General features: G+C 38.8%; 1 protein-coding gene across 1 annotated transcript; it reads right to left on the bottom strand.

Annotated features, from left to right (window-relative positions):
* Nucleotides 1–1,981: 1,981 nt before the first annotated feature.
* Nucleotides 1,982–13,506, bottom strand: LOC139122464 (protein Wnt-8b-like). Its single transcript, XM_070687856.1, has 6 exons — nucleotides 12,989–13,506; nucleotides 12,848–12,881; nucleotides 7,240–7,378; nucleotides 5,682–5,807; nucleotides 5,073–5,215; nucleotides 1,982–3,725 (listed from the first exon to the last, which is right to left on the bottom strand). Exons 1-6 carry the CDS (start codon nucleotides 13,054–13,056, stop codon nucleotides 3,207–3,209), a joined length of 1,029 nt encoding a protein of 342 aa, XP_070543957.1. The 5' UTR covers nucleotides 13,057–13,506; the 3' UTR covers nucleotides 1,982–3,206.
* Between the last annotated feature and the right edge of the window lie 6,645 nt (nucleotides 13,507–20,151).

Genomic DNA, 20,151 nt, shown 5'->3' with positions numbered 1-20,151 from the left:
CTGTTTACAATTGTAATACTCGTTGAGGACAGCAATCCATGTAAAATGAGCAATCTGAAAGTTCTCGTCTCCTGAGGTTATGCTAACAAACCATGTCAAAAGTGGTTTTTCGGGTCTCATAGGGCCACGTAATTGCTGTTAAAATTGTAACCCTACTAGATTTCCTAGAGTTTTCGACGAAATGTGAGCATGCCATGTTGACTGGTAGAAATGGCTGAAAATACGCCTTCATCAAAATACACAAAATACTAACAAATTGACCAATTTCTACAAAATTTAGCCGCCCCATGTTGACAAAATAAAAATGTGTCCTAATTCTGCTGTGTCCATTTTATGCCTCTCAGCAATTACATGTTTGAACAACGAAATACAGCTTCATACTGCGAAAACCATTGCCTCCTCGATCGTATATAGTCGCTAAAACCAAACACAACTGTACTTCCGACGACTTCATCTGCAATCTGAAATTTAACTGGTTACGAAGTCGTCTCTGAAGAAAAAAATACTTGACTTTGTCAATCATATATTGCACTGTCGATCTCCACCATGGTGTCAATTAGTAAATGGAACACATTACCATGATAAGAAGGCAAAGTTGACACCGAACGTACCTTATCGATGATTGTTGCACAACACAAGACAATGGAAATATAGCTGACCGCCCTGAGACCAATAAAACATGTCACCGCTTTCACTTATTCAGTTTAGTCTTCACGGAAAAGTGCGGCATAACTTCGCAATTGCTCAATGAACAATTGCCAGCCTCATAAATGGCCACCGATTAAACAGTGAATGCAACGTGGCATTGGCTAGCGTATCGTGTCACTGTATACGAAAATTTTCATAACATATATGGAACACCTGGAGTGTTTGAGTTGAACGAACTCATAATTTGTTGAGAGAGAGAGAGAGAGAGAGAGAGAGAGAGAGAGAGAGAGAGAGAGAGAGAGAGAGAGAGAGAGAGAGAGAGAGAGAGAGGGGTGGGGAGAGAGAGAGAGAGAGAGAGAGGGAGAGAGAGAGAGAGAGAGTGGGAGGGAGGGAGGGAGGGACAGGAAGTGAGGGGGGAGGTAGATGGGGAGAGCTTTCCATGTAAATATTAGCAACAATTAATTTGATTCAGTTATGCAGGCCTTTGATGGAAGTTAGCAACTTCGATATTTGTCTGGAATTGTCACAAGAAATATACGACATTTAGTAATTTATTCCAATTTTATCTGTTTCATCGAAACAAGGAGCATCGCCATACATTTCCGAATGTACCGGTACCTATCAACTTATTATACAAGAACAGACAAATTTTATGATCGTTTCATCTGTCAGTTGTCGTACACAAGATTACGGTGGTCGTTTCTTTACTGCATTCAACGATTAAAAGCATGCAAATAACCCATACAACAGACAAATTGTGAACTGCCCTCATCGTCAGATAGCATGCATATTACCTCGAATCACAGTCTCTGTAGTGTTGCGTCATCGCGCACGTCAACTTGCCATTGTTTGGGTTGACGAAGGTACTTTACCTGACACAAACGCGTTTCATATTGTTTATCTTCGCATTTAAGAAGCTTTTGGTATGGAATGAAAATTTTTAATTGAGAAAAGTGAACATTTCCTGAACTCAAGGAGGACATTGCTGATCGTAGAATTGCCTTCATTCAAAGCTAGTACTGCTGGTCCGTTTTAATATTATGAAAAATAGAAATTAACCATGGTGTATTTGCACGTTGCTTGTTCAGAATGTACTAGTAGCCCATTGTTCCATCATAGCCATCCCATCATTCTCTCCATCAAGTTAGAGGGACCGTGTCTCCAACTACGAAGATACATTACAAACTAACAGTCTCGTTCCTTTACCGTCTATGATTTGAGTAGATTGTGCACATAATACAGAGACAATGGATTCTCATTATGATTACAACCGTTACACGTTGTAATGATTGATATTGAAGTGCATGGAAAAAGAATTTACACGAACTAAAACTAGGGTTTTTCAAACTTTACTCTCTAGAAAAGTTGCAACATCAACATAAAAAGGGCAAGAAAGAAATGTCAATTGTCGTTGTAACGCTACAAAATTAAATATTTTACAGTGTCCAAGTATGTAATAAATAATGAAAACTTTACAAAAAGTGATAAAATTGTATTTACAAAGATTGATCACATTGTTGACGTCTGCCCTCGATATGCAATAAAACAAAATAAAAAATCAGGTGGGATAGGTTATTGTATAATTCATTCATAACGGATTATCCGTCACACGCCTAATACTATAAATCACCGCTTGTTCTGTCGTCGCGGAACTTTTTTTTCAATTTCATTGCATAATGCCCATTGCTGACTTAATGAGCGAAATAGGCCATTGGATTCATCTCAAAAGTTAAATAGTTGCGACAGCAAACTCTCTTCCCAGTTCAGAGAAAACATGCCAAACACCATTTCAATGGCAATGTAATAAACTCACGTAGCTTTCATTCAAGTAACCATTGAATTTTAAAAGGACTTATTCGTATCTTACTCTGAAGTCGAACAACTGCATGGACGAGATTCGGAACTTGGTGATTAACAAAACATCACAGTACAGTAACCGCAACCTTTTTAACAAATTGCTGTCTTATAAGAGAATTAGACAAAATATTCTCCTTACTGAGTATAGTGTCACTATGATCAAGTTGTACGCCACCTTGATGAAAAGCACCTTGATGAAGAGCTACTTCAAAAAAAAAAAAAACAGATAAAAAAACTTCGTTGCTGCACTATAAGATCAGAACAGAGAAATACGAGGTGGTATTTAAAGTGAAAGTCACATGTGAGCAATTTGTGTGATTACAGTTGGAGCCTACAAAGGTGGATCCTTACACACAAAACATTGGATGTAAGAAAAAAAACAACGCCTACATTAAAGCTCCAAGTACAAAAGTAGATAATTGAAAAGGTACAATTAATTAAACCATTACACGTTTCATGTAATATTTTCATGATTTTGCGTGCTCTGACACCTTCTACCTATAAACGTCAGGACATTTTAAAAATGGCTTTGTAGACTGTTTGGATAGTACACGGTTAATGTTTTCCCCGAACGTCAATTTGTGTCTGTTTCGTTTCCCTATAATTAACGTTTGCTAGTTGTGATGGAGAATTGGTGACGTCATACTAAGAATAATACAAACGTAGCAGTTATAGTCTCTTGAAAGAAAGCTATATGACTATCAATTTCTTCTATTCCTGGCCTGGCATGTCAACTTGGTGACTTCCTGTCGACATTCATCACACTTGACAGAGCAACACCAATGAAACTTGCAGTTACAACTTGATAGTTGAATCACCTTGGTTTTCATCACTTTCAGTCCACAATTAGAACATAGCCGTTTACAACTCTGTCGTTCCCACTTACTGAACCCGTCCTTGCCCTTCCTCTTGCCACCAACACACTCCCGTCCAACCGTTCCCATGGAACCCGCTGAAATGTTGACTTTGCAATAGTCGGGCGAGTCTTCCAAATAGACCATGTCTTTTTTGCTGAGGGGAGGGAGGGTCTGCTCGCTAGCGCTGTTTCCTTGCTTGAGCTCCCCACTAACGAAGTCTACCTGGACACTGTTGTGGTACTTGCGTTTCAGGAAATCACCAATGGCACGGAATTCGGGAAGCTGCCTCCAACAGGTCTGTGTTGTACAGCTACCGGAGACACCATGACACTTGCAAGTGCGCTTAAGGGTCTGACGAACAGCCTGTAACGAAAAAGGGACAGCGAGTAAATACGACTTACTAGTAAACACAAACACTTTCGATGATGGGACAAAAACACAAAACAAGCAAAAAAACATATAGGATAATTTAAATTTTATTTCCCTGCGATCCGAAGCCAATCACTCAATTAGATATGCGTTTAGGTAGGGAAAAAGAGCACATAACGGATGGAACATGAATTTAAACTGGATGCGTCACATACAGTGTTGAATCAAGGCAGGAATGAAAGATAAATACATGTATGCCTTCCGGGGATAAAGGAAAGGTCAGGAATGTCTTATTCGATTTCTTGAGTTCCTTGACCAAAGGAAATTACTATTTGGCTAAATGTCACGTTTTACACCACTCTGGTCAATAACATACGAAGAATGTATCGCATTGATGGGTTTGATGTAGACAAGAACACTTTACCAAAAAAATTATTATCATTATTATTATCATCATTATTATTATCATGCAGGTTAATACACTCAGATAATTAAACGGAGAAGCTCAGTGACTCTGAACATGGACGTCCGTCCATGCTCCAACAAAATCACAATATTGTTATCAATGGGAAAATTTGATTTATGGATGCAGATCAGAAATGTGGAATTTTAGGGAGAAACCATCATACTTGACTACACAAAATTGAATTTAATTTTAAGTTACCTCAGCCTTTCATTGGTAGAGCTTACAAACTTGTCCTTTGTCTCATTTTGTAATACATCGTGCAATTCAAATCACCACAGGTAGCTAACAAAATCGTCATTGGAAATCTGAGTGTGCCCGGGGCATTATCCTACAAGAATTTGAACCGATGAAATTAACTGTCAATGAACCTACACACATGCCTTGTGTGCAATAAATAACACTGGCCGTGGATGGGAATCAACGATCAAGTTGGATTTGCTTTGCAGTTATTTTTGTCACCAAGGGCTTTGTATGAATAATTGTGGAGAGAAATTTAGGAATTTAAGCATCCAAAACCCACGTCAAAAGTATCCGAAAACCCGAATACGTTAAATATTATGAAGTAGCATGTAGCCATAATTTGATGATATAAATGTTATTGCTATGCAATTTAAAAACACTAATCCAGTCGTTGAATATTGGCAAACGTTAATTTGGAACTGTCAATTCTTAATAAAACAATAACTATGTGATCAGATGATAACCCATTTCTTTGTAATTTTAAAATGTTCCTTAACATGACCTATAGCCTCATTCTGTTGTGCCATGAAGGGTAAGATCTGTAAGATGTGATAATCGTTGACTAAGTTGCCCACCTCACCCCCGACCTCATAAAGATTTCAAAAGCTGTGCAAGTATAGAGCTTGTTCACTTACTCGTCGACCAGCTTCGTTGTTGTGTAGATTCATGGCCGCACGTGCATCTTTGCCAGTCTCAAAGGCATCAACAAACTGTACAGACACCTCCTCTGCATATTTGACGTTATCGCTACAGCCACCCCACTTCCAGCCTTCCCCACCTTATAACGAATGAAAATATGAAACGTAAGATATATTGAGAGTTTGGTCAATTGGAGTTGGTGATATACTTATAGTTTACGTGTTCAATTGTTAAAAGTTAGGAAACTGCACCATCCATGCAACAGTTGATATGAAAATTGGCATATTATGCATTTATTAAGATACACTAAACTACAATCGCGCTATGTTCACATTTAAGCTAATAACCAAGTAAATGACATAATTTCCTGGAAGACTGAAATAATGCGTACATAAAATGAAACCGCACCCTTGAACGTAATATTACGAGTTTGATTTGTACCATTCCCGCTCAGAACTCTCTCGCTTCAACTTGGCAACAACATATCTTTCAACGTATATTTTGAAGCCAATGTACACTTTACTCTTATCAATGCCCAGATGCTTCTATTAACGTGTTACAGTAGGGCTCGTCATCAGGTAACCATGGAAACAGTAAAAACTCACCCTCACGTCCTTTCTTTGTGTCGTCACAACCGCACGAGTCGAAGACACCTAGACTGCAATTCCTGGTCAATGTGTAAATGACACCAGCTGAACTGATCGAATAAATGAACGACGTCTCTCTGTTGGCTGAAGAAAACATTCATATTATTGTGTGCAATTTGTAATCGCGTTCCTACAAATATACATTTGATTCTAGGGAAAGCGTGGCTAATAGATTTTATCAAGTCGGATGCCCAAAATTTGGGTCGTAATAAATTCAACAATACGTCATCATTAAATTATTTCACACTCATTTCACACTCATTAACACCATGATTTAGGCACAGTCCCTCCACCAAGGGAGGGACCGTGATTTAGGGTATTCTCCAAACAGCTTTTTTGCCTCCTGAGAAAGTCCCTACACAACGAATACCTGGCATTGGTATGCTAATTTTATGGCTCAACCATACACCAGATAATCTCCACTGGCAGTTTTTCTCATAAATGATCAGCACGTTTTTAGCATCAGTCGTATATTTGTTGTATGCGTAACTATTCAGCGTGCAATGTCATACGTTTTTCAGAGATGTGAACTCGGATTTACAAGTTCTCGTCAATTGAACACTTATCAAGTCAAGTAAACGGTTCCCAAGTAACACTGTGGTACGTAGGGTCATTGGTGTCAAAAGAGATATTCGTGGTAGGGTACAGCACCCATGGTTGTGCGATGCGTTGGTGCAGCGACCAGTGCATTAGCCGTTTGCTTGCAATAAAATAAAACAAAAAAAAAACAAAACAAAACAGTAGAATCGAAAATCAAAATTCAAAAAATTATTTGTGTATATCAATGTGAGCTGTCAGTCTCACCATGGAGGTAGGAAGAGATATTTATGGGTATCTCTTCCTACCTCCATGGTCTCACCTACAACATTTGACGAATAGGTTCAATTGTTTTGGTATATCTTTGGTTAGGTCCAATCATTTAGGACGTCTACAGAAACTGGATTCGGTTGGTCAGATATCAAGCTGATCAGTCACCCAGTTTCGGTTGCTTACATTGTACAATTTGCCAAAAGCTACATCTTAGCCACATTCATCCAAGAATCGTTAAATTTTATACCGTGTTTTATTCGGTGCGAATTAGCAGTATTTACTGCATAAGTTTTTACCTATGATATATTTTCAAAAGGTAACGAATAGACATATCTGGATTGATCTCCCTCTATTCAGCCACATTTGTACATAATGAACTTGACTTCACACAAACTCAACTTTTGACAACGGTCTCGTGTTTCACAATAAAGCTCAGTAGCTTGAAAAATTCAGTGGTAAATGACAAGCATTCCTACTATACGAATAGTCTAGACAAAATTTCAGTGGACCTTTTTACTGCCTTTCATCCCACATTCGCCAGGCCTTGATTAAATTTTGACTCTGTTCAACACTTGAAACCAAGGGAGAGGTGTTTATCAACTCCTTTCAAATGTCAAAGTAACATGTACTTGTAAATTGAAGGGACGGCCATATCCATTTCGTGAACACAAACTACAAAGAGATACAACATTTAACGAGTACTCACCACGGGGCAAGGCATTCTGGGTAAACATTGGCAAAGCACTTTGGGGACAATTCCACCGATCCCATACAAACTGGTGGCGACACTCCTCCATTCCATACTGAGCACCTCCCGCTACAGTTGATGCGAATACTTCGAAGGCCTGCAAAGGATTTTAAAAATTGCTATGAAAAGTTCGTGGTATAAGCTTTACTCCAACAGGCAACATTTAAACGGTGTCTGGTTTGGCGTACCATGAAGTGAACTTCCATGGAGTAATCTTCGTCCTTTTATGAACCTTTGGATGTTCAAAACACAGTTCACATAGTAATGCAAATTTTCCAAAACATTTCATCAGACTGACTCAGACTGATTTTAAATTAAAGATATCGGATGTATTTCGAGATAAGTGCCATTTGATGATGGTAACAGAAAAAAGTAACAGAAAAAAAATGCTGTTGATTCAGTGAAGCTTGTACTTTGCAATATAAAATAAAATGTTATTGACATCAAAGCTACTTCTAGTCTTATCCATCGAGTCATTATATATACCTCTAACAATGTACGTTTCTTGTACCCTCTAAATACCATACATCATTTTTACCCATTGCCTCAGTGTATTCTGCTTTCGATGGCAACTAGAACAAAAGATGACCTATCGTGTACATGTAGTACGTACGCTGAGCAAGTTAAAGTTCTGCAATAACGATACAGGTACAGGGTAACTAGTCAATGCGACCCGCGTCATCTGGACCCTGAACCCAAGGCAACTAGACCCTGCACCCGCGTCAACTGGACCCTAAAATATTGTTTGCCAAAACACCCTGGCCCTGATCAATTTCAATCAAAAGGTTTGTTTTTGGAGGTTATGATCCACTACTTGCAGTGACATTCTTGGACGTCATAAAATACAAATCAAAAACCAACCCCTTACACGAAAATTCGATGAAACTTGTGTAAGCAAATCATAAAATAAGAATACAAGGCGCTTCATACCCGAGCCAGCGTGATAGTAAGTGGGTACGCACCTTTTCAAAACCGCCAAGAACCAACCCGCCTGGTACCAACCCGCCTGAAACCACCTCGCCCTGTTCTAAATGACCCGATACCGATATTTATGGGTACCCGATAAATCATAGACTCCAAGTAATGTCTGACCACTGTCAAAATGCGACTGCATTTTTAACGTGAGCTGGAATTTTTTTCGCCTCCTGGTATTAGAACACTTTCACATTCAGCATTTCGTGATAAGGGACTGTAAGTAGAATATTCGTGACGAAAGGTACATGAAATCTACAACACAAGGGACGTGGAATCTATGACATCAGGTACATTACGAACGGAACATTATTACATGTATATCAAAACAGTGGACGAGTTGGTTCTGGGAGGTTGGAAAAGGTGTGAGTTAAATTGAACTGTAATTCGTGATAGTGGTGACGTAGATTGGCGTGATTCTAGTGGCGTAGTTACAGACAGTTGTGCTGTAGGTTAATAGTGGATAATTCACTACAACTGTGTGACACATTATCAGAAGAAACGGAATAACTGTCACCACATGAGGGTAAAATGATTTGGGCAGATAAAATAATAAGAACGTAGAGTTGTTCAGGGCACGGGTTGGGGTACAGTAACCGTGTTCAGGGTTTAGGGTCAAGTCGGTTTGGGTCCTATCGTAACTGGTCAACATGACCCCGGTCAACTAGACCCGCACCCGAGTAAACTGGACCCTAGGATATGTTTTGTCAAAGCATCCTGGCTCCTGATCAATATTACTCGAAGGGTTTACTTTTGAGGTTAACTCGTACTTTTTCCAACCCGCCCAGAACCAACTTGTCCTTTGTTTGAGATGCACACGTTGTAATAATATATCAGGTGTAGATTTCGAGTATCATGTGTTGTAAATTTTATGCACCTTCCATTGTCGATTTCGTCATTAAATATAGATTAACTGACGGTAGAATCATAGACTACCGGTACTGACTATAGTATAGAATCGAAGCTGTCTATGATTTTATCATTTTGGAACAAAAATATTTCCACTGATTGACTAACACTAACAGAGTTTGGGCATTTTGTCCAACTTAAAAAAATAAGTTATCGCCTTTACTTGACATCATCGTTTTAGTTCGAAAATCCTCCGTCCCAAGTCGGTATGAATTTGCCTCGACCATACTGACTGACACATGGTTATTTCTTCAGTTGTTTTTTCACCGTTTCAGAAAAGATATCTCCAATTATTCCTTCACGTGCACAGGGCAGGCCTGTCTACGTTTGCAGAAAAATCTATCGTTGCCTCGTCCAACAAATTGGTTTCGGACAAGCTGGAATAGGGCGAGCTGGTTCTGGGCCGGTTGAAAAAGGAGCGAGTTCACCGGTACCCGAATGAACCACGACAGACGTGATGAATGCAAATCAAAAACCAACCCTCTAGAACTCTTTGACTTTCATCGTACCAGTGAACAGACTTAAATACATGTAAATATGAAAAAAAAATGATGGAACTAGTGTAAGTAATTCCTACAATAAGAATTGTTGGATGCTCTTTGTACCTGAACTAGTGGTAGTATAGGTTCTGATTCAGCTACCTAACGGCAAAGTTAAAGACAGTTGTATTGTAATACTAACTACGAATATGGGTCCATACATATATTTGAAGAAGAAAAGAAATAAATCTCAAATATCTTAATCACGAATGATCTGAAGATATTAATTGTTAAGGAGGTAGAGTTGTTCAGGATTGAGGGTCGAGTTGACAAGGGTCGAGTTGACCAGTCGGTTTGTCTGTGGTTTTGGGATCCAGTTAGACCTCCTGAACGACTAGGGCCCTAACTACCGAGGTTGTCTAATGCTCAGGTAGAAGCGATGATTAAGTAGAAACCTTCCTGCAGTTTCGGAGGCGATTGACATTTAACGTTTGCTATTGTTAAATTCCGGCATTGAAAGACCTGGGCCAAATCTATTTCAAAAACAAATGCAGTTTTTACTGAATTGTGGCCGAAACGACGCACCACTGAACGGTTCAGAAACGACGTAAGTTTACTGTTGTATGAAGATAAGAATGGACAGTGAAATTGATCTAAATGTTATCACACTTGTGTAATTGGTTTGTAAAGTTGTTTCAAAACTTGCCTTAGAAGTTGCACTGACTTGTTATAATTGCGGTGAAAATCAGAGAGCTTTTATGGACCCCTAATAAACACACACCATGGGAGTACACTTTGCGGTGCACTTCACATACGCAGAATCATATTACATTCCTTACCGCCTCCCTGGGTGTCACAGCCAAGTCAGTGTCTAGTTGTCATTTAATAGACTCTTGTTGTCTTCGCACTGTACGAAGTTCTTTGTGCAAAAAAATCATGATCCGCGGGAAAAGACGTGTACATACGCCAGAAGCAGTACGTGAGAAAGTTCTTGAAATGTACGTGGATGGAAAGTCATTTCGACAGATATCAGCGGTGACCGGCATTGGCAAGTCATCTGATCAGCGTAAGACATGCTGTGAAAGTCATCCTCAGAAATGAAGACCGACACTATCCGTGTTTGGGAATAGTACGAGAACTCGACTTTGAACATATACTCGGCCATGGCCGCTACTGAAATGCAAGTGTGTGTACACTTGTAGGAAACATTAATCCCACACATAAGACACTAATCAGTTCCTACCGGCCGACAGGTGTTATTGCTTTACTTCAGCAATTACAGCTGAAGCCTGCTGTGAAACAACACTATCATCCGTCTGTTGTTTGCCGCAAGTTAATTACAAGTACTGATACTGCAGCAAGTTTTGGAACAACTTTACAAACCGATTACACAAGTGTGATAACATTTGGATCAATTTCACTGTCCATTCTTATCTTCACATAACAGTAATCCAGCGTATGGAGGGAGCTATCCTACGACTCTGACAGCAACGTGCAGATACGTCAACAATCAGTGACTCAATGCATTCCAATGCAAGCAAGAACTGGAAGAATAAGATTGTACTCAGCTAGACACCAACGTGTGCCCTAGGACCACACACTTTACTGTATAGAAACACATAACAATTGAAACAAGCGACAATGTACTGCCTAAGTTGGTTGCAGCACCTTACCAGCCCACAATAACACTCTGATATAAGTGGAGGACAGGAAAAACTCTACTGCATTTCTGACATGGATCTAATGATTCTTTTACGGAATGATCTCATCAAAACAGGAAATACCGACAATTTCCTGCAAAACGTGCATTTAAAGTGTAAGACGTATCCCTTGAAGACATACAAAACTCCGGACAATCGTGATTGTCACCGGCAGACCAAAGGAGTAACACCCTCTGAATTCTCCAGAGGAAGTCTTTGCGACAAATTGCGAAAAAAATGCAACAGAACTGACATCGATCCTAGATATGATTATCCGTAGCGTACAGGCAGCACTTTAATCACAGTCCCTACGGATAAGGTCGGAATCGTAACTAACGGGTTTTGCTTTCACTGATTGGCGAAACTAGCCATTCGCGTATTCTGAAACAAATTATGACGATACAGTCTAAATCTGAAGATACAACAAGCTCGACAAGCTCGATTTTGTCCAAAAGTATAAATGTGATACGTTGAAAACAAATATTGACAAAGCAGTGACCTGAAAAGTGCGTGATATTGGCGTACGTCAGAAATTACTACTGCTTGCGGCAACAACCGAAAACAAAATTTGAAGACTTGCCTGGGACACGTTGTTTCTTGCGAGAATGATTTGATTACACGTCTGTGCCAGCACGATACAATTAAACCATAAGAAAAACATGGTGTAGAAGACGGCGAACGAACCACTTTGTCAGGAGAAATCATGCGAAAGTTATTGAAATAAAGACGCTCTCCTCAGGAATTTTCCTTGCCGTAAGACAACAACTAGAGATGTCACATAAAATATATCGACACTTGATGACAACTTGAGCGTATGCTAAATTTGCCGTGTAACGCAGCGAGGCGAAATGGTTGTCTACCTATGCGGCTACCAATAAGATTAGGGTATAGTTGCGGAGTTTAAGTTTGTGCATTTCTATAATCGAACACGTACTACTGCAAATAACTTACAGTGGAAAATAATAGCATATGTGACCTGGTCATCGAGGGGTATGTCATCCCAACAAATCCGCTGACATTGGAGATCGTAACAACATAACAGAAAATTCCGACGCTGTGTGCATATCTACCAGCCTGCCTGCCTTGGCATTATTACTTTATTAACATCACAGTTGACGAATAACTCTCAAATGAGAGCTTGTGAAATTCACACTTACAATTCAACCGCTCTATTAAGGAATTAGACAGGATCGATCAACCAGAAAAACAGTCTTCCTGGGAGTTCTGACTTCTGAGCTGCCAAAAAGTCTAACTTTCTCTGCCTTACTTTGAGCTATGGCGGAGTGATAACCACGACATTTCGACGCGCGGAATACAGTTGAGTAACAGGCGACAACTGACAAAGACGTTGTACTATGAATGTAATAAATTTGAGACCGCTTTCACTATTCCTGGGTTTCAGTGAGGTAGACACATGGTATAGATGAAACAGAATAACTTAATCTGTACCATGAACAGTGAATGTACTGAAAACTACTCTACATGTTGTTACATAAAAATGCTTACCTTGGGAGCCGTCATTAGAAAGTTGTTCAGTGGCCTGCGGAAATGAAACAAAATAAAAGTGAGTATTGATGCAGGAATGTGTGTTTAAAGTGGTGTTGTAAAGGTTGATGATTGTAGGCGTGGGACGGGTTGGCTACCTACCATGACTGCGCCACATGCTGTGTGAGGATCAGTATTAACCATAGTGGAGACGTGAACCAAGGAGTCATGCTGCAATGATAGTGTAAGCCCGTGGACGACAACTGAACACAACGGTGTAGGCTACTTCTACCTAAGGCACTTAGGCAAATGACAATTAGATACCAGATTAGGTCCTTTTATGCAAACTGCCTACTTTACCCACACCGCGCTTTTTTCATCGAAAACGAGTGAGATTAGCGGTGCGGGATGAAGGGTTGGTACAACAATTGAGGTGTTTGCCAGTAAGGACCAATAGGAGAAGCAACAAGTCCAAACAACAGTGAGATAAAAGGAGCCGCCGTTCGTTAAAGACTGCAACACATTGAATAAATGAGGTAGAAAACGATAGTCGGCGAACGCAGTGTAGGAACGGCATTAACACGTTGAATAAGAATACGTTGTTTTGGCACTCCTTTGTAGCTTGAATGAGCACTGTCTTTTGCCTAGGAGCGCTAACTGCGACAACCGTCAAATGAATCCAAAACTGACCTTACCTAGCCAACCGTAAATTATCAAGTTGCACATGTTACAGACTTCCATAATCTGACTCACTCTCATGGTATAGTCGTCACAACTTTTTATGAAACGACGGATAAGGTATTAGAATGATGATAGGCAATACGCCACTTACTGCAAGTCATTATGCTACCGGTCTTACGCATAGATGTTCACGACTTGCGCTCCAAAAGACAGCCCCCGCGTTTGTCTTTCACAACTCATCCACTTTCTTTAATTGACTCTATGAACACGTCTGCCTTGAAATTTCATAGAGGCAAGGTAAATGCCTCAGAAAATGCCGAGGTCTCTGACCGACTTCCTTGACACAACTAGACATCTTTTCTTGCTGTAGTACTAGTTTGCCATGGGTACTTGTTTATACCGATAATTTGTCTCTTGTGTTGGCCGTTGTGTTCTATTCATTTTACTTTGCGCCAGGTAGATCTATGGAGAGCCCCACACAGAAGTTGGTTTCTCTTTTGACCGGGAAATAATTAGCTCACTACCTTCCTCCAAATATCTCATTCTTTATTTATAAGTAAACCAATTACGTCAATACAACACGCCCAACCAATTAGGACATACTTTACAGACCAACCAGAAAGTATGGAAACAAAACTTATGCTGTAAGTCATCTGGGTATTTGTTTTACGTGATTCCCTAAGCTCGACTTACAAAGTATAATGATAACAACTATAGTTTCTCGTGAGATGACAGTTTACTTTGTTAATGCAAATTAGTTGCTGGTTATTACAGACGAAATTATTTTCTGAATTGAGACTCTTGACAAACAATAGAAGTAATTGTAAGTTGATTACGAGGCTAATCAGACAGTGCCGACTCTATTCAAGTGTTTATTAAACAGGGACTGTAGGTTTTGTAATAGCCAGGCAGGGGTGCTCTCCAATTGATTCAGTTCTTATGCATTGATTACAAATGGATATGGATATCTTGTTGATAACGATGAATGAGTAATTGTTCACGGTCTAAAGTATGTGCTATCCACACTCCTATGCGTTGTGATGCCCGACGGGCTAACGCCCGCTTCATTGAATTAGCTTTGATAGCCTTGAAACGACTGATTAACATACGCAAATTGATTTTCTCAGCGAATTCTGACAATTGGTCTTTACATGAAGGCAGTCCCTATCAACCGTAGACCAATCTACAACGGAGTAGTTAGTACATCGATGACGTCACAGAAATGTCTATCTATGACGTTTGTGGTGAAACACCGTAATTACAAGTCTGTGCGAATGAAATCCCACGTGTTTGAAAATTTCAATTACATGTTCACACTCTGTACCGATTAAAATGTTCCTTACGACAATCGGACGGTTCTGCATTAAAACACAGTCACTCTATCCACTGTTAATAAAATAATAATACGGTATATTATTCTATATGACATCTTATCACTACGTTCACAATAATGGAAATAGCATTATCTGTCTTCTTTGTAAGCTTGACTTTCATTCGTGTCTGAAGATCGAACGAACGGAAAATACAGTTTGTTGAATGTATTTGTTGTCTTGTGTTGCGATAGGTGAGAGCAAAGTGTCACAAGACCGAGACAAGGAATGCAGTGTGGACGCACCAATCTGTGTTTCTCCCACGTGTGTGTACAGTCCGTGTGTGTGGCATCTTCAGCGCTGTAATGGGCGAATGCTTCGCTCCCAGACGCAGTGTACTTGTTTTTGAGGAAGAAAACATACCAAACTGTGAAATTTTTTTTGGATCACCGGTGAAACTGTAAACTAGGTTTAGTTTGTAGCATGGTTGTAGCTTTGCGGTGCACACAACTTTCGGTTATGTAAATCAACCTAGTTCGGTGATAACGATGTTTCATTCCCTCGTTACCGGATTAACTTTGATTACCTACAAAACGTCCGTTGTGGTATTTGTCAGAGATTTAACCGACACAGCAACAGGACTTGTCACCTCGTTACGGGTAGTTTTCACGATTTTTCCCCCGACAAGTTTGCTTCTCAAACAAGTGTATCTGAGGAGCTCATTGACAACCTGGACGTGAATGGAGGTGTCAACGACCTTAGCCTTCGTATCACGACTTCGCCTGTATGGAATTTCAGAACAAACTCTTTGCAATGAAGGATATCTGATAAAATCAGACTTCAACAGTGCTGTATGCACTATTGGGGGGATATTCATGTGGTCACGGTTCCTCTACAAAGGGACCGTGATGTGGTCAAACAAAAGTCTTTGAAGCTTGACTTTGCTGCAAATCAACGTTAACCTTGCGATTCTTTACCAAAATCTCGAAGCGGTAATCACGTTTTACATCTGTGACCGGACTTTGCAACGACCGACCAAAGAGTCTAGCGAAAATGTCCGGGGTAGGGGTGTATTTGTCTTAGTAGAGCTAGACTACTTCTTGCTGTTGCTTATTTCATTGTAATAGCACTGGTTTTGTAAACAAATCTTTTCCTACTTCACTGTTTCATGCATTTCTCCTGTGATAATCTTACGCTAGTTTTCATCATTATGTTAGGTCTACTATCTGATGCGCTTGATTGCCTAACGCGCCAAAGCAAGCAAGGGTAAGTTACTAATCTGTGGACGCTGTCACCATTATCACTGGATTAACTTTGACAAAGTCAACAACGAAAGCAACTGCAAGGGTCTAACAGTCTACCTCCATGGTTATACAGAATAGGCTACCTCATACATGTCTCCATAACACTGGACAAGATTCTACAAATTGTAAGCTTAGACCACGGAAATTGTCGATTGAGGAACGCCTTAATTCATGTCGTCAGATTTATGGAGAAAATATATGTTGAAGTTTATCTTAATATTCACTACTAACATGTAGCCTGGGATTGTTATATCACACCTTATCGGTAAATGTATTGTTTTCTCTTTCGAAATTTGAAGTGGAGTTTATTTGCTTTAATCCTGTCCTGTTGAACAGTTATCAAATCACGTAAGCTCATAGGACCCGCTGCATGGTCGAGATGAATTGGTCGATTTATAGATTATCCCCGGAACAAACTTGATTCCGTACACATCGCATGGGATGATGAGCGGGTCTGAAATGCATGTAAACGCAGAAACCGCCTTAACATTCATGAATATCCCACAATCATCAATTTTTCCCTATAAAGCCCCTTTCTATCACAATCCATCTGCAACGAATTACTTGACTGCAGATTAGTGAATACACCTTTGCTTTGCGAACTAAAAGGGATTTTCTCAGGGGGCTCTCAATAAAAAAGTGATGAGCGGACTCTCTAGGTTACTAACAATTCAACTGAAATTTTTTGTGTCCACAAATCTGGTCTTGCCGACTTCTGTCTTGAAGTCCATTCTGAACAAGTAATTAACTGCGATGGACAGACCGTGAATTAACGAATGTATATTCAGTGTAATATACAGTGAACAATTTCTACATATGTATAAGGTTTCTGATGAAGTTTTCATTCATTGTTTCTCACACTTGAAGGAACACAATTTATTGACTGACCAAAGACGTTTTACGGCGGGCCATGACATTCAACTAGACCTTTATCGACTCTCTCTCTTTGTTGTTTGTATTTTAGATTTCCAAAGTTCAAAATATTCGGGAAATATTAAAGTATCTCCCATCTCTTCCTACAAAGGCAACATTTGATGATTCTATCATAATCATTACCAAGGGATAAAGATTGCCGTAAAACATTGAATTTTTAGATCATAAGCTTCAGCCATTACCTCAGTGCCATGTAAAATCTGTTGATCGGGAATAAGGTAGGAAAAGAAGACAAAGCATAATAATAAAAAGCTATTTTAACCATATCTACCTGGTTGTTTGGGGATAATAATAAAACTAATGTAATAATTAAACTACCCTAATTGAATCTTGAGTCAGTACAATGTGTGACAAATTGGATACTCCACTTCAAAGATAACCCAAAGACTATACATTCTGACACGGTCCCTCCACAAAACTCCTTTGTGGAGGGACCGTGATTCTGAATAGCTGTAGTGGAGTCCCTCCTTTCACAACAGGACTGTGATACGACCATGGAGCTATGATACAACCAAGACGAGTTTCATTCAAGTCACAAATTTATGAATATTTGGAGTTTCTTTCCAGCTGCACTTTGTAAATACCTGGTAAACACCTGGTAATAAGAATACATTGTAACCTATTCTTGGTATTTGTCACTTGGCTGAAATGAACTTACTGCATTTACTCGACTCTTGAAACACTCAGAACCGGGTATTATTATTCGCAATCCCTTGATTAATTCTAGAAAAATGCAATGCCAACTGTGCCATGATTTCGTTTGTTCTAAAGAGCGTATTGACCCTGAATACTGCCTTCTGGGACGGGTTAAAGGGCTTAGGTACAAACTCCATTGCATGCATGGTGTGTGCCAATCTCATTGCAATTGTATCTCTGTCAGACTCGCTATAGTTTGTATTGGATCTCTACATTCTACTGTAGGAAAGCTTTCATCATGTCAGAGATATCAAATCTACACTATCAATGTGACAAATCTACACCATAAATACTTGTATCTCTCTCACCATTTACACAAACTGCATCCTCAACGATGAAAAAAAGACACAATCATTTCACTGATTCTTTTGTTTTTATTTCAATTCCCTTCAGAGCTTTTTCGTCAAACTTCAAGGCAGCTTACAGGCTCATCAGAGATGTGTTTCACAAATTTAAAATTTATTAATTAATAAAAAATACTTTAAAATCATCGATAGAAAAATAGTACATTGTTCCAAAGTTAGATTTTCACAAACTTTTGCTACATAGATCTACAAATGCCATATTTATTCACACTTCTACAGTAATATATATACAACTTTCAGAGTTTTCATTTCCATAAATTCATAAAAGTACTCTTAGAATAAAAATTCAGAATTACAGCGAATTTCACAAATGAAATGCCATATTATTTCTTACACAAAGCATAAACAGTAGAACTGTGTATGCTCCAATTAAAATGAAGTCTTATTTGCATATTAGTGAAAACATCTGTTAAAAGTGACTTCAAAATACAGGTATATTATTACCCTCCCAATTATAGATATACAACATAGGAATACTGACAATTATGTAAATATGTATCATGTAAAACTAGTACTTGATCAATTTAGATAAAAATTAATGATTTTGTATTTCCTTCCTGAGTAATAATTTTCAGAATTCCAAATACAGAACACAGGATTAGCACATCAACTAGGCTTGTGATTATTAAGTCAAACAGGCTACAGAGCTGGTCTTGATGTGTTGATACAGGAAGTTGTAGATTAATACAGGAAGTCACTCCATTTACACACTATGTAACATAGATTGCAAAATACTCAATGTAACATTTACATCAACATTTAACAACAAACACAGCAACTGGGAAAACGGTGTTACTCTGTCATAAAAAGGACACTTAGTTTTCTACAGGCAATGTACACCCAGATGTGATGCTAGTATAAACACACCAGGTGTACAATGTGAATGGAAATACACATATTTCTATATGTGTTTGAGTATTTGTGTTGTTTGAATTGTACATTGGTCCATTCAAATTTTGGGTTTAAGAGATATCTTCTACACGTGAATTCAACATTGTTGTTGCCTAAAGGAAGGTTTACTAAAAACAAATTCCTCGGATTGGCTGACATAAAACAACATTGGTTACCCTATGTTAACATTGGTTAACACAATTTAACATCCGTTAACATACATCGACATTGGTTAACATATCTCAGTAAAGTTAAGTGTTACTTGAATACTCTATGTATAAAGTGTTACAAACGTATGGTTATTATAAGCCATGACAGAAACCACACTAGCTATTCCAATCTCTAGTACAGATTCTTGGATCATATTCAAGGTAAGACCACAATGGATCAATGATAACCATACATAATGGTTATTATGAATAGTGACTGTTGCAGTTGTTTTTGTGTTCAATGAACTTCAAATAATTAAGTGTCTTTTGTAAAGAGTGTGAGTACTGTTATATCGAACTTTGTCACTTTCTGTGACTGACATTGAGGGTTAAATGTCCTACCTGTACTTCTCACTATCTGTCAACTTACATCAGCTATGATAGAGTGGAATATATCAGCTATGATAGAGTGGAATATATCAGCTATGATAGAGTGGAATATATCAGCTACGACAGAGTGGAATAGATCAGCTATGATAGAGTGGAATAGATCAGCTATGATAGAGTGGAATATAACAGCTATGATAGAGTGGAATATATCAGCTATGATAGAGTGGAATATATCAGCTATGATAGAGTGGAATATATCAGCTATGATAGAGTGGAATATATCAGCTATGATAGAGTGGAATATATCAGCATAAGTCTACACTCTATGCTAGTTTATGAGGCCTACAGAGATTTATAAAATGTTTTTGCACTTTTGTAGTACTGGTGGTACACATGGCTTTATTGTTCTACAGTTTTCTTTAAAAGATATGGTAAAGCAGATTCATTGTTGCTCTAAGTAGAGATACGCGGGTGAGTATCAGCTAAGTTACTAAATTAACAATTTTAAAACAAGGTAAAGTATAAATTTTGGTGTTTCATCAGGTCTGTGGAGTTGTTTCAAAGAGTATACATTACAGTTGCCTACATATAATTCCAATAATGACA

The sequence above is a fragment of the Ptychodera flava genome, chromosome 22 (assembly GCF_041260155.1).
Source record: "Ptychodera flava strain L36383 chromosome 22, AS_Pfla_20210202, whole genome shotgun sequence".
In the NCBI taxonomy this organism is placed as follows: Eukaryota; Metazoa; Hemichordata; class Enteropneusta; family Ptychoderidae; genus Ptychodera; species Ptychodera flava.
Note: the sequence above shows the minus strand (reverse complement) of the source record. Positions and strands in the feature narration are given on the sequence as shown.

What these genes read in the sequence shown, in the direction of transcription:
- LOC139122464 (XM_070687856.1), bottom strand. Translation starts at nt 13,056, where the DNA reads ATGACTCCTTGGTTCACGTCTCCACTATGGTTAATACTGATCCTCACA. An exon ending in CCAGAATGCCTTGCCCCGTG is followed by an intron (nt 5,808 to 7,239) that starts GTGAGTACTCGT and finishes TGTTTTCTTCAG; the next exon opens with CCAACAGAGAGACGTCGTTC. An exon ending in CACAAAGAAAGGACGTGAGG is followed by an intron (nt 5,216 to 5,681) that starts GTGAGTTTTTAC and finishes ATTCGTTATAAG; the next exon opens with GTGGGGAAGGCTGGAAGTGG.